This window comes from Mustela putorius, unplaced genomic scaffold, assembly GCF_011764305.1.
Source record: "Mustela putorius furo isolate JIRA1106 unplaced genomic scaffold, ASM1176430v1.1 tig00000589_pilon_pilon_pilon, whole genome shotgun sequence".
Lineage (NCBI taxonomy): Eukaryota > Metazoa > Chordata > Mammalia > Carnivora > Mustelidae > Mustela > Mustela putorius.
In genome coordinates this window covers 7,783,864-7,799,081 of record NW_025421425.1, presented here as the reverse complement: position 1 = coordinate 7,799,081, position 15,218 = coordinate 7,783,864, and the positions used below count along the sequence as shown (strand labels likewise).

General features: G+C 45.4%; 1 protein-coding gene across 2 annotated transcripts in view; it reads left to right on the top strand.

Moving 5' to 3' along the window:
* The window catches only part of MYO10 (myosin X), a 211,424-nt gene that overhangs the window by 138,281 nt on the left and 57,925 nt on the right, over window positions 1-15,218 (top strand). For both annotated transcript variants that reach the window (XM_004761205.3, XM_004761204.3), the window contains exon 19: window positions 732-812. In XM_004761205.3, coding sequence (XP_004761262.1) covers window positions 732-812 — 81 coding nt within the window. The remainder of the gene's footprint in view (window positions 1-731; window positions 813-15,218) is intronic.

Below are 15,218 nucleotides of genomic sequence, written 5' to 3'. Positions count from 1 at the left end.
ATTCCTGTTAAAGCTTTTTAGGATGATGATAACAGTGGTTACATACGTGTTTGACAGTGTGTAGCCTTTGATAACACATCCTGATACTTGCGTGATGACCTAACGTGCTGTCTGGGATTTGCTTCCTGTGAGAGGTGGGCATAGTACGTACGCAGACGAGGAAACCAGATGGGCCAGGAGCTGAAGCCGGTGGGGAGTGCTTATTACAAGCTGTGTCTGCTTTGGGAAATGTTAAAAATTCTTCACAACCACCACAGCAAAAAATCTTAAAAAAAAAAAGGCAGTATTACAGAACACTGATCTGCCTGGTGATTTGAGGGTAAGAGTTGAGAGATGGTGGAACTCTGGTAGAGACGGTCATTTTGATGGAAATAATGAATTAGGAGAAAAAGAACTCTGAGGGCAGAGAACAGGTTTTCTGTATGCAACATTGAAATAGCCTAGGGTTGCTTTTTTCCTGGTTAACACGATGTTTTTATTTTTGTTTCTAATGATACAATTTCAAGGAAGTGACAAATGAGCTTGGTATACTGTGAAATCATATCTACCAATTGTAGGATCTTGGCTTTATTTTATATTATAATGACATTGTTAAAAATAAAAATTCTTACTAATCCTATGGTTGATACTGGTTTTTATTCCTGTTTCTGATCGTTGCCTAAAATGATGAGAAATCGAAAGAATGGCATAGTAAGAGACTAAGTCAACATATACTTTTTCCTTTCTACTAGGACTCTCTGCATTCCTTAATGGCGACACTAAGCTCCTCTAATCCTTTCTTTGTTCGCTGTATCAAGCCAAACACGCAGAAGGTAAGATTTACAGCAGTGCTAGACTGGGTCTGGGTCTTTAAAGACACCGCCTCCTGGGGCACTTTCTCTAAAGTCCTTTCATCATTGATGGTTCGAAGTGTTACTATAACATTATTATAACCTAACATTAAATGGAAAAATTCCCTTCGTCTTTTGGGCCTGTTTGTCTGCTTCTGAAGGATGCGATTATGCTTGAGAGAAATCTGGTTTAAAAGGAAATGTTGTGAAGCTTTCACAAATTTTTTTTTTTTTTTTTTTGAGGATTTGGTTGAAATTTTTGAGAAGGCTTCTATCTGGAAGAGATAGTTGGTGTAGGTTTTGTGGTTGATTTCTTTTTTCATGTTGCTCTCTTGTTAAACACGATGAAGAGTCTGTATTCTAAGTAGCAGCGCTGATTTTGAAGGACCCTAACCCAGTGGTCAGGCCTAATTTGAGAACTCCTGAAAGGCTGCCATGGTCAGTTTTCATGGGTAAGCTCTGTGAGGTCAGCTTTTTAATGCCATAGCCTGATTAGAAACAATATGAATGTTATGAGAAGCTACCTAAACAAAGAAAACTTAATATTCAATGGCTGTAGCTGCTGAATCCATGACTAAATGGGTACCCCACCCTAAGATGTTGTTAAAAAGTGGAAATGATCTTGATTTGGGAAATATCAGCTCTTAGTAACCCCCCAAATAGAGAAATCACCCTCCCTTCCACAAGACATGTTGAAAAACTTAGCGCTATTCTCATAAGGCTTGAGCAAAGGAAGCTGACCTGAGCTGTTCTCTCGCAAGACTTACATTGCATTCTGATGACTTTGCTGATGCTAGATCTTTTTATCTTGTTTACCAGTTGCCTGTGACTTTAATATTAGTGATTCCTCATTTATGGTTTAAAAATGTTTCTTAGAACCACAAAATTGAACGCTCTGTCCTCTAGGAAGGGAAAAGTAGATGCTTTCTTTAACTAAGTTTGCTAGCTAACTCTGTTAAGTCTGCTAGCTTGCTATGAGCTGCGATGGTGGGGAATTTGGTATTTGTATGGTGCAAAGCGGCTGAGGTGGGTCCTATGTGGAAGATCTGTGCCTCTGCTCTGGTAGCTTAAAAGAGTAGCTCGTCTTTCCGTTGCTAATTTATATCCCGATGTCTTTGATAATCACAAACATGGCAGCATACACAATAGGTAGTTTGGGGACCCAGTGTAGGAAATTACTAGTCAAGACATAATAATATACCATGTCAGTGTCAGCTGGTTTATATTTTCCCTTTAGAACCTCAGTGAACAGTATTTACAATACAAATGGACTTCACGCTTTGGGTCTATACTCATAAGAAATGTTTGACCCATTCCTCTTCCTCTCTTTGCAGCAGTGTTAATAATACCATAGTTCATCCTTCAAGTGTGCCATTTTTTCCCAAAATTTAAGGGCCTGGGTGTTGGGCTGCAGTTTACAACTTTTGGCAAGCCGTAGTTTAATTGGGGCTCTTTTCTCGTCTTAGGGATGTGTCACCTGCATGCAGGTTATAGGGTTTGGTGTCTTAGATTCAGGGAAATGGGGACTCGCCAAACCAGCACTACTATAAGGATAGAAATTTTAATTTGAGAAACTCGGTGTCTCCCGTATTTGATTTCTTTCTTGGATGACATGAAATTTTTCCTTTAAAGTGTAATCGCTTTTGAAATTAGGCCTGCTTGAAAACCCTTCAGCAGGCAGAGTGTTGAAGAAATTACCTCTTTTTGATGTTTATTTTTTTCTGGCTGGGATTCGGCTGTGCCTAATTGCTTTGGTTTTTGCATTTAAAGAAATGAGCCAGCCCAACCTCCTATTTCCTCTGTACTGCTTACAGTCTCTCTGTCAGCTCACCCGTGGCAGACGCTAATTAATGCTCACCAAGAGATGGGCCGTAGGAGACTCCGGAAAACCATGTTGGTACCATTTTAAACGCAACCAGAAAGTAAAGGCTCAGACATGTGAACCGACTTGTCTGAGGCTCAAGATGTAGGTGTGATTTGAAGTGTGAAGATGCTAATTAGAATATGGAAATAGTTAATTATGACTTGCTTAGCATTCCTTTGGTTCCCTTGAAAATATCAGATGTTATTGGTGATGATGGTCTATGAAATGTGTGTAAACAACCCTCCTTTGGAGGTTATTATGAGTTTTCTTTGGTCCAAAGATTGGTGCTTCTAAAATTTCACGAGGAAAATCTTACCTGCCGTCTCCCCATGGGTGGGAAATATATATTTCTGGAGCAAAGGGATGATATTGTCGCTTCCTGCCTCATACCCTTTACCAGTCATTTGTACATCAGGGAACCTTGAAAGGATGTATTCAAGCTTACATGTATGTGGGTATATTGTGGATCATTCAGGAACATGGGTCATGGGTTTGGGCAGATTCTGGAGGGTTTATTTTTGAAAATTCTGTGACCAGAGGGATGAAAACAGTGGCTTTAAAGTCTGTGGCCTAAGGAAGTGTGGCTTTAGAGAAAGTGGAGGAACTGCTTTGTGCTTTTAGGAACAGGTCCAGCATATCCAAGACTCCAGTGGTAGCTTTGCGAGTGTGAACACACTGCCCAGTGGGTCCTGAGCTTGTAGGACAGACAGGCTGCCTCCCTTCCTTGACAAGTGTGAGGGTTGGAGTGGGTGCTTGGGCCTAAAGCTTCTGGAAATCCTTTGTGGGAAATATTACAGGGTTTTTGTTTTTTGGGATATTTGTGTTTTGCTGGGATTTTTGGTTTTGCTTTGAAAAGCAAGTGCAAGCAGGGAGATATAACTGAAATGCTAGAACATTATGTCAATACAGCTCTGATAATTGTAGACTTTTTTTTTTTTTTTTTTTTAGGAACAACAGGTAGCTAACCTTAGGTGTTGTATAAAGGATATTCCAGTAGCGTTGAGAAGTTCTGGTGCTAAGTTAGGAGGCGAATTTTAAAAAGCCTACTTCTTACTACAATGGAATATTACTCAGCCATGAAAACGGAATGAAATCTTGCCATTTGCAAAGACATAGATGGAGCTAGAAGGTATTACATTAAATGAAATAAGTCAGAGAAAGACAAATACCATATGATTTCACTCATATGTGAAATTTAAGAAACAAAACAAACAAGCAAAGGGAAAAAAAGAGAAGCAAACCATGAAACGGGCTCCTGGCTATGAAGAACAGACTGACGGTCACCAGAGGGGAGGAGACGAGGGGATGGGGAGTAAGGAGTTTACTTGTGGTGAGCACCAGGGATATATTGTTGCATCACTATGTTGTGTACCTGAAACCATTCTTACCCTGTGTGTTAACTATGCTGGCATTAAAGTAAAAACTTAAAAAACAAAAAACAAACAAACAAAAAGCCTCCCTCTGCATCGGGGCTTGTGTGCAGTTAATTCTAGTTAATTCTTTGCCTGACACGGCAGTACAGGCTGTCATCTTCCAGTCGGCTTAGAATTTTGGAGTTTACAAAGGGCGGACTTCTCCATTAGACAATATTTTAGACGGCACTGTAGCCGGTTAGCTTCATTCTGCTGTGATTTGTTGGCCAGTGCTAGCTTCTGGCTCAAAGTGCCCCAACCAACACCAAGAGATTTCCCTCACAAAGGAAACCTGCTTTGCTTCTGCAGAATTTCTCCCCAAGGGTGTCCTGTGGCCTGTGATCTCTCCCTTCTGTCCCCGCCTGGTGTTTTAGCAAATGAGTTCCAGTCCCAAAAGTCTGTCATTAACATTCCTCAGAGGAGCCCTGAGGAAGTGCAGGACAGAATTAAAGAAGGGAGTGGACTGATAACTATCAGCAAAGCCTTTGGGGGCTGTGAGGCCCTGGCTGTCGCCAGTTCCCAGCCTCGAATGTGGGGAAGGCGAGGCTGTCCTCACCTGCCAGCACGTGCCCAGCGGACACTCTTCACGGTGCCTTCTGGAGGTCTGATGGGAGGCGCGCTCGGGTTCCTGGGGGAGTCATCCTCCATTCCTGTAACATCTTCTTCACCCTTTGAAGCCAGCAGAACAGTGTCCTCAAAGATTCTGTCAGCCTCCAGAAAGGCAGGACTTGGGTCCCCTGAATCAGCCCCGGGCCAGGGGCTGCTGGAGGACGGCTTCTGGCGGAGGTGGTTGCTGGGAGGGTGGTTTCTCTAAGGGAAGAGTGAGGAGTGGGCTGTGCCGAGGGGAGGCCCCAGAGGAGGGAAGCGGTGAGGTCTGTGAGGGGCGCTGCGGTCATAGTTGCTGGAAATTGGAATATCAGGCGGAGGACAGGGCTGGGATGGGGTTAGCCCATCATGGTGGCCTTGTCATGGAGCCCCTTCTGTGAGCCCTAAGCAGGGACCTATCAGCCTTCTCACATGCTGGTCTTTGAGGACTTGAGAGGATGCTCGCGCTTTGCACTTAAATGAATCCTGATGACCTGTATCCCTGCCTGTCATGGTGCCACTGTTCGTATCGGACGGGAGCCCTCACTTGCACGATACCCACGACAGGCTGCCGGCACACAGGAAGTGAGGGCGCCATGCAGACATCATGAAAACCTAAACCTTCTATTTCCACAGGCCCCGTGATGCCATGGATGGATTGATAAACTCAGCACATTCAGTCCTGGGGACTAATATTTGTGTGATCCAGGTGCTGCCTGCCACTTGTTTTCTTGTTTTTTGTTTTTGGGTTTTTGTGGGGGGGGGGGGCTTGAACTCAGGACCCTGAGATCAAGAGTCACCTGCTCTACAGACTGAACCAGCCAGGCAATCCCTTCTCCCCATCCTTTTTTTTCTCTTTAAACAAAGACCAAACATTTCTTTAAAAAATTCTGATGATTGGGGCGCCTGGGTGGCTCAGTGGGTTAAAACCTCTGCCTTCTGCTCAGGTCATGATCCCAGGGTCCTGGGATGGAGCCCCACATCATCAGACTCTCTGCTCAGCAGGGAGCCTGCTTCCTCCTCTCTCTCTGCCAGCTTGTGATCTCTGTCTGTCAAATAATAAGTGAGATCTTTAAAAAAAAAAAAAAAGTTCTGATGATCATGTGGCTTATTTCCTACCTTGAATTTTTGCTCTGTTCTTCCTAAATCTTTTTCTCTTTCATTTTATTCTTCCTACTTGTCCTTAGCCTAACTGATCTTAATTGCCGCAACTTTTTGTTTTTAGTCATGGTTCTCTCTACCCTAATCCTATGTTCTGAATAAAGTGTTCCCGAAAGAAGGAAGATCTTAACCAGGTACAGCTTTGTAGGACGTACCTTCCTGTCTTTGCTGCCTAGCTCAGTGTCCAGGCCACGGTCTGTGCTCAGGAGATGGTGAATTGCATTGCTGATCCGCGCACATTGTGAGCTTAGTCATAGTATAGGAGTGCTTAACTTTACTGAGATAGAGACTTAACTTGCTACTTTTTTTTTTTGTTTTAAAGATTTTTATCTTTACTAACCTCTGCACCCAGTGTGGGGCTCTGACTTACAAGAGCCGGTACCCCACAGACTGAGCCAGCCCGGCACCTGTGGACTTGCTAACTTTGAATCCTGACCGCTACAGGTTTCATTCTAGTTAATTTCTATGAGGCACGTTATTTGCTTCTGGATCCTCTGACTGATGTAGGTGGAAGTCGCCCTGGAGATATTCCAGGAGGTCGGGATTGGGGCGATATCTTCAATATGATTCAGCCTTTCAAACATCAGCACACGATGCTGGACTATCGCAGGGCTCTTGTGGGCAATTGGTTTGGGAGAGTTTTGCTCGCCTGAATATACAGTCTGTGCTTGTCTCGTGTTCACGTTTTTACTGTTCTTCTGTGGGTGGCTGTTTGCCCAGGACCGTGTTTACTAGGGCCCCTCCTGTGCCCCGCTCCGGCTGCTCTCCCTCTGTGCACTCCCGGGGTTGCCTGCAGCACAGGGTCATTCGTTGGTACCCTACGCCAAGGTCACGGGTGGTTGTGCTCCGCTCCCGCCAGATCCAGGGCATGAGGTCACTCCGTCCTCACAGATTCCAAGCCCGGTTTAGGCTGGATCACAAGGAGAAGCTTCCTAAGACTCTTGCCACCCCTTTTCCTTTTTGGGTTCAGTTTTAAATCACCTATCTTTGGCAGATTGTCATAATTGCTCCTGTGTGTGTGTGTGTGTGTGTGTTTGGTTTTTGGTTGGTTGGTTGGTTGGTTAAATTTTCTTTACTCCTTGACACTGTTATGGGATGACACTTATTTTAATTTTTAAAAATGGACTTTGTCTTTTATTTCTTTAGAAGTAATCTCTACATCCAATGTGGGGCTTGAATGCATGACCCCCGAGATCAAGAGTGGTATGCTCTCCCAGCTGAGCCAGCCAGGTGCCCCTCAAATTGACTTTATATTTTTAGAAAACTTTAAACTTACAGAGAATTTGAGCATAGAGCATGGAGTTTCCATATCACTCTCGGTCCCACTTACACACACACACACACACACACACACACACACACACGAGTTTTCCCTCACGTTAACCTTCTACATGACTTTGTCACATTTATTACAATTAATGAACCAGTATTCTAAGGTCCAAAATGAACATTAAAGCTAACTGTATTGTAAGGCTCTGAGTTTTGACATGCACAGGGTCAGGAAGAGTCAGAATGCCCAGTATTCCCAGTCTATTCCCAATGCCACGAACGTTTTCTCAGGTAATAGTTCCCAAGAATAGGATTGTTCCTGATTGGCCAAAAGACAAAGCACTGAGAATTAGGTCTCTGTTGTGCAGGGTAAAATGCAAAGGATACTGTTCTCTGTGGAAGAAACCTGCAAAAACCACCCGAGAAAACCGGGGAGATGCTCTTTCTCCAGGGAACAGGAGGGAGGTAGGACATCTTAGAGCTCCCTCTCCATCATCAGCCCCTTTGACTCCTCTCGGCTGGTCTTACAGCCTTTGGAGATGGTTCCGTGTCCACCACATACTTCCTGGAAAACGCGCCCTGGCATCGAGGAACCTTCCAGAATTCTTCCTGTCTTTCTGATTGCCCCACGTGTTACCTGCTCTCCTGTAACTAGAGCACCCATGGCTAACATCTTTGACTTTTGAGAGCATCCCCTACAGATGCCTCATAAAAAAGCAGCCTTACCTCTTCAGGACATTTTAGTAAAGGAAGCATTAAAGCAACTATTCTTTGCCCTGAACAAAACAATCCCCTTACACCCCTCCGGGGTCACTGGAATCCTGTTTACCATGTTGTCATGGCAACCATTCTTTGGTGCTATGCAAAGTCCGGGATAATAGGCACAAGTGAAGCTCTGCTCCAGTAAAGAGTGTTGTTCTCAGGGTCGACTTTCCAAGGTCACCACTAAATTGCTCGATTTTGTCTCGTGGCTTTTTCTTTTTCAGTAATAGGCCCTCTTTGAAAATTGTGGGGAGGGGGGCTTCAAGTGTCTTCACATGTCTGTTGGGGCAGGGGAGGTGGTCAGTTCGCGCCTGCAGTTAAAACCGTCTCCAGCAACTGCTACCCCGTCAGCCTCCCCGGGCTGGCCTTCCTTTCAGTAGAATCGGGAATGAATTAAGCAGGCAGAGCCCAAGACGCGGCATAAAAGCCTGGGAACAGCGGCGAGCTGAAGAAAGCCCGTTTTTGTGTCCCGGACTGCTCAAGATGCAGCCATTTACAGTGGACAGACACTGAAGGGACACGAGGAACCCAAGGTAGGAGTCTTTCTCTTTTTTGAGCTGCTTAAGAGTTTCACGGGCCCGGGAACGATCACGGTGGGGTAAGATTCGGTGGGGAAGTATTTTAAGCCTAGGAGAAACCGGCTTTCCTATCTCTCTGAGCATCAGAAAGGTTTAATTTCTAAACAGGCAATAAGTGTTGATTTGGATTGTACTCAGGAGTTCAAGCTGCAAACCCTTTGTCCGCACAAGGGACGTTATCTGAGCAGGCATCGATAATGGGGTATGTTCCTGGTAGTGAGTTTGCTTTCTATAGGAAAGCTCGTTTTTAATGAGGTTAGAAGGGGACGTCGCTGGCAGTGGTTTCTTTTGTTTGAATGGGTCATCGCGAGGCATTTCACTTTAAAAGTACACACTACAGACCTGTAGCTTTTCCTTGCCCTGTACTTCGGGTGAATGTTGTGAGGAACTTTGCCCGAGAAGAAGCCTTTCTTTTTCAATTGTATTGTAAACCGGTTTGTACACAAACGTGGGGATGGAGCGGGGTCTGGAGTCTCCTGGTCCTGTTGACTGTCTTATGCTGATTCGGCACAAGCACACTGGAGCCGGGATTTCACAGTCTGCCTAGAAACACCTGATGAGGCGCTGTTTATTGAGATTCTCTTAGTTGCCCCAAAGTGTCCCCAAAGAAAGAGCGTAAGGAAGAGTGACTGAAATGCTGATCTCTGCCTCCACTGGGCTCGAATGCGTTCAGTTGATTTCCATTCATTTGCTAAAAGCGCCCTTTAAGGGAGCAAGTTTTAAATGTGAAGGTGGTCTTTCATATGAAATTGACTTACATTTAAAAGAAGCGAATAATAATGCTGCTGACGGCTACTTAGCCAAATCTGCTTTCAGGGAAATAACTTTTCCAGTGCCCGGTGAAAACCCTGTGTGTGAGGTTTCACCATCAGGTGTAACAATCATATCAGCCATGAATCTGACATAAAATTAATGACCACTGTGAGGGAAAGTGGATTGTTAGGCACCAATGGGAAAAGTACCACCGACTTCTGCCTCTCTCACACTGAGTTTCCGTACCCACATCTCAGTACGGAGATCCCCAGGTTCAGAATCCCACTGCCTCGCAGGCTGGCTTGAGTGACAAAAAACACTCCCTCCCCTGTTAAAGGATACTTTTCGGGAAGACTCTGATTACAGAGATCTGTGGGTTCTGCCCTGCTGGCTCCCGACCTGGGAGGTACCAAACTGCGGGCATGGGGTAGCATTTTCCCTTGTGCTCACTGCCATACAGTCACTCAGCCTCCCAGCTGTGCATTTCAACTTTGGCTGTTCCTCCTGAACTTCTGGAAATAGCCACCCATCAGAAGAACAGCCCCAGTCTGACATTTGAGCCACTCCCAGTCTCAGACTGTCTCTGTGTTTTATGCAAACTGTGGGGTGATTGATTGATTGATTGGGGGGTGGCTAACTTAAATGGCCTTGCGTTGGCATTTTCACAGGCAGCCCCCTTAATGTGTGATTTCTGTGAGTGACTCTGTTCTAAAAAGCTACCACTGCCCACCCAGCAACTTTACAGAGAGCCGGTTCCCAAAGCAGTGATCCCCCTGGGTGACTCTGGAGCAAAGGGCCTGGGTTGTAGTGGTGCTCGGGCTCAGAGACTAAGTAAGCCTCGCTGGGTCTCCTCACAGCCATGGAGGAGGCTCTCTGTCCCTCCTAGTGTCTTCAGCATTTTGCTGTGTTGATCTTTGACTCTGGAGTGTCCCCCTGGTCCTGCCTCAGGCTGGCTCTTTCCCTGATACACAGACATGCTACAACCCAGTAACAATAATAAAAGCACCACCACAGTTGGTAACTGGGTTTTGCCTCCACCCCTCTTCCATATATAAAGGCAGTACTTACTGATTATAAAATAATTGGAAAATGGGGAAGATACAAATTTAAACTCTTTGCATTTTATTTAGAGGCTGCTCTTAATTTTATAACTTTTAGTAGCTTACTGTATCTTAACAACATTCCTGTGCTTTTTTGCACAGCTATACTTTCAAGTAGGTTCTATTACTATTCTATTACTGGACTATTCCCTTATTATAAACAATGATCCTGTATTATTCATGTGTATTTATACCTGAGCACATTCAAGATTGTGTTATAAAGGTAATTCATCACAACATGCACATTGGCCATCCCCACAGCCCTGCTGTTCATTAAGGCCAAGAGCGAACAGGAAGAATATTTTGCAACAGGTGTAAAAATGGATTTATGGCCTTAAAAAGGAGCTCTTGGAAATCAGGAAGAAAATAACAAATGTGTTGGCAGGAAAATGAGTAAAACACATGAATGAGAAATTCACCAAAGGTGATATAGAAATGGGAAATAACCTGGACATCTTGGGGGGTATAATCAAAGAAATCTGACTTAAAAATAGATAGTTTTGCCTGGGTGAAGACTGAACGAGTTTCTTGGTTTTGTTTGCTTTTTAATACCCCTCCCAGGGCGGTCGTGGGAGAAACTCCTATTCAAGTACACGGGGAGTTGAAATTGAGGCAGCTTTTCTAAAGAACGGGCTCCTCCTGTTGTCTTGACTGAATGTTTTCTTGCCTCTCCCGGGACTATAGGCCGTCCGTTTTTCTCCGTGCTTGTCAGCGGTTCCTTCTCTCTGGGTTCTGTCTCCTCGCTCACACTTCTTTGGATTAAATATATGTAAATATTGTAATGTTTAATAGATATATCCATAAAAGGGAGGAGAGTTGGGAGTGACTAGGGCATGCTCCCGCCCGAGCAGTATTTTTACTGCTGAACATTTCCAAGGAGAGTCCATGCCCATTTTCTTCTTTCTCATGCTCCGCCGTCAAAGCTGCCCTTGCCTGCCTTCTGAGGAAAGCTCCCAGGTAGTTCTCCCTGCCCCGCCCTCCTCATCCCCTACCCTCACCCCCCCGAAGGCCTGTGACCTCGCCAGCCACCCCGCCTTCCTGGCACCTGTCTGACTGGGCCTCCTCCCCTCCCCCGTGCTCTTGACCGGTTCCCCGAGCTGGAGGCACAGCCTTGGGTTCTGCCTTCCTCCTCACCTGGCCGCTCCGCTCCCGCAGAAATGCTCGCTGCTCCCCGCCGGCTCTCAGCGAGGTGAGTACCTCTGCACTGTACTTTCCCAGCCCCAAACCCTCCTCTTAAGCTTTGGCCTCCTTGGCTGATGTTGTAATGTTATAACCCACTTGTTATCCCCCTCCCCCCCGGGGTCTCTAAATTTCTCATTCTGGTCTGGTCTGCCTCCCCTGCATCGCCTTTCAAATTGGAACGTGCTCAGAATTTCACGTTACCTTCCACCTCCTTGCTTACGGGTTTTTCTTAGTGATCGGGTTCTAGCAGATTATCGCAGTGTTGGCGCTGTTGGCATTTTGAACGGGGTGATCCTTTGCTGGGGGTTCCCGTAGGACTGCTGCAACAGTAGCCTTCTCCCCATTAGATGCCAGTAACAGCCCCCATGGGTCTCTAGACATTTCCAAACCTCCCCCAGCAGGCAGTGTTGCCCTGCTTGGCCACAAGTGGGTTATGGTGTCAGTGCTGATCATCTCTTGGTTTTAATCCTATTTTTCCTTTGCTCTCAGTAAAAGTGGCATCTATGTACAGCTTAATTTTTATTACCCCAATTGTTCGGACTTTGAACCTTGAGTTTTACTGTTGAATAGAGGGTGAAAAGAGAAAATGGCTTATCGTTTAACATTTTTCCAGATGTACTGAGTCACTTGTTAACCTGTTTTGTTTCCTAGTAAGTGAGACTAGAAAATTTGAAAGTGGGGGGGGATGCCCTTAATATCAGTGTGTCTTGCAGGATTACGTAATTGTTCTGTGCTACTACCCACTTTCTCAGATGAATGGGTGGCCTAGTTTCAGCCACTCTGAAAGGATAAAACAGCTCATTAAAGTGTGCCAGATGCTTCATTTGTCACTGTTTCACTTAAAAGGGAATACTGTTTAGCTTTGGAATTATACTGGGTTACGCTCAAAATTGGCCTTTATGAAACGCAAGACAAGTGTCCCTGTTAAAAATATTGCAGCGTCCCCCACCTTAACCCCCTCCATGGTTATAAGGCTATATTGAAACCTTTACCACCAAACGAATGTTTTAGAAACTGTTAAGTAAAGCTTTTTAAAAAGTCTCTTTAGATACACAAGAAAATGAAGTTTGGAGATGCGTCCTCAAGTCGGGTAACAGACTTCTGCTTTTCAGCCAGACAGAGTTTAAAGGATAAGGGTTTGGATATGAAATCTGTTTAACATACCTGGATACTGTTTCCGCTGGCACAGTTTAATTAAGGTTATTGCAATACAGAAGTAGAGGACTGAAACAAATTTTGGAAGTCCAATTCCACAAGATTGTAAGGGCCGAGAGTAAAGCATCATTAGTATGTTCATTGCGGCTTGAGAAATTGCAGAAAGAAAATTCTCCCGGCTTCTTTCCCTCTCCTTCGCTGCTTTTCAGGGTTCGTTTGCTTTAGTACTAACTCTGAAACAGTGGCCTATATATTTGATTCATTGATGTCATTACATCAATTCCAGTCAAGCTTGGACTGTTGACTTTTTATCGGACCCACTTGCAGATCTTAGGGTTTTTTTCTCCCAGGTGCCATGTAAATTAGGGAACTGAGGTCCTTTGTGAAGCTGGGAGGCCAGTTTGGACCTTGTTGTGACGTCCTCTGCTTTGTATTTCTAGGATTCTAACACACCTGTCAGTCCTCCAAGCCGGGTATCAGAGGTGCAAAAAGGTACCAAAAAATCTGTAAAACACGATGTACCTGACCATCTCTTAAAGCAGTCATTGTCCATAGCCTGGTGGCATGGGCAGATGGGCCACTTCTCCTTGGGAGCGCCTGCTGTCTGAGGCTGAGCCAGGGCTGGTTTACACACACCTGGGGCTCTGCAGGGTCCGCGGAGTGAAAGCCTTTCCCTTCTCATGCTCGATTAGAAAAAATGAACCACCACACAATCGTCTCTTGTTCTCCATGACTCACCTTGCCCACTCCCAGCACATCCACGCTCCTTGTTACAACCTGTTGACGTAGCTCTGTGATTGAGAAGGTGGTTTTGAGCTATTGGAAGGGCCTTTTGCCACTGGCCTGGGTGCACGGGCTTTCGTTCTCTGTTCTGGACACTTGGGGTGACCAGTTTCACACACAGATCGTCCTCTGCCCGGTGCTGGGAGGACTGTAAGCCACAAAGGGAGGCACTGCTGTGGGGGCATAAAGGGATAGACCCCCTTCCATTGCATATTAACTCTATTGAGGATTGGGCGCTAAAATCTAGGAAGCAGCGAAGATGTGAACAGATTATGTCTGAATCCTTTCTGTTTCTGTTCATGGTCCCTGACCAGCCTCAGATGCCAAAACACTGATGGAGGCAAACGGGGAGACGGAGCCAGGAGCATTTGCGAAACGCTCTCTGGCATCTAGCATCGTCGTGGTTATAGTCTTACGATTTTCTTGCCTAAATCACAGAACTTTAAGTCAGCACCTACCCTTTCCAGCCTAGCGACTAGCACTGACCCAAACCAGGCCCATTTTTCTACATATTCTGGGGCTAACGCTGCAAAGCTGTCATAATTCTCAGGGAACAGGTTGATTTTTTTTTTTTTTTTTTTTTTTTTTTGGCTATTTGCTAGTGAGTAAGGCAGTCTGTCCTTTAGACAATAAGTGGGTGACAGGATGATAAAACGGGTTACTCCTTAAACATTATTGGATTACAATAATTAATGAAGATGCACCAAGAGGCTGTGTATTAGGGTGGACTGAGTGAGGTTTTACAGAAAATGCTGCACTCACTATCACCAGCCACATGTCCCTGGTTCTTTTAAGTCCTCTGTGTTCTCATGGACGGAAGAAGGATAGAAGTCACCCCTCTTTTTTTTTTTTTTTTTTTTTTTTTTAAGATTTTATTTATTTGCCAGAGACAGCTTAAACTCACAAGCAGGGGGAGTAGCATGCAAAGGGAGAAGCAGGCTGCCCACTAAAGCAGGGAGCCCAACGCCGGACTCGATCCCAGGACCCTGGGATTCTAACCTGAGCCGAAGGCAGACGCTTAACCGACAGAGGCACCCAGGTGTCCCAGAAGTCACCCTTTTTTAGGGTGATTACAGGACTGACTGTGATCATGTCTACAGGACCTCCAGTTCAGACTGGCACATGGTGGCCGCTGATGATAATTATCCTGCTGGTCATTATGGAAGGAGGCGATGTGCATGTGTCTTGGAAGAGCCCAGCAATGGTGACTGGGTGGTGGTCTCAGCAAATCGAGGCATTCATTTCCTCTCACTGAAGCTGACACTGTACCCGCAGATAGAATTTAAGGACCCGTGTTCATTTGTAGAATGGGGGTGCTGGTGACGGCCAAATGGGTCCTTGAAGGAAGCGGATGGTTAGATCATTCTGAGGAGAAAAAGAACACTACGTTGTCATGCCTGTCTTCTGTTCACTGTGTCTTTCTCGAATTTCGGAACGTGTTTGCTCTGTCTCTATACATATTCCTTTTATTTTTTTTACCATTTTGCTTAGGTAGTGGAAGAGTCTTCAACTTAAAACTCTTTCGTACTGATTCTTAGGCACCAGGTTATAGAGAAACGTGCTGGGCTGCACAGCACCCGTTGGGCTCTTTAACCATGTGGGGGGCAGTGTGGCAGTGGGGGCGGCATCTGATGTGAGGCCTGGCTCTGGCTGCTGCAGGGCCCGCCGGGATGGGAAGAACCTGGCCTTCGAGCATTGCCTGACCTCCCGTTTCCTAGCAATGCCCAAGCGCTCAGTGGAATATTTTGTGCTGTTCTTAATTTATACTTAGCAGATATTGGCTG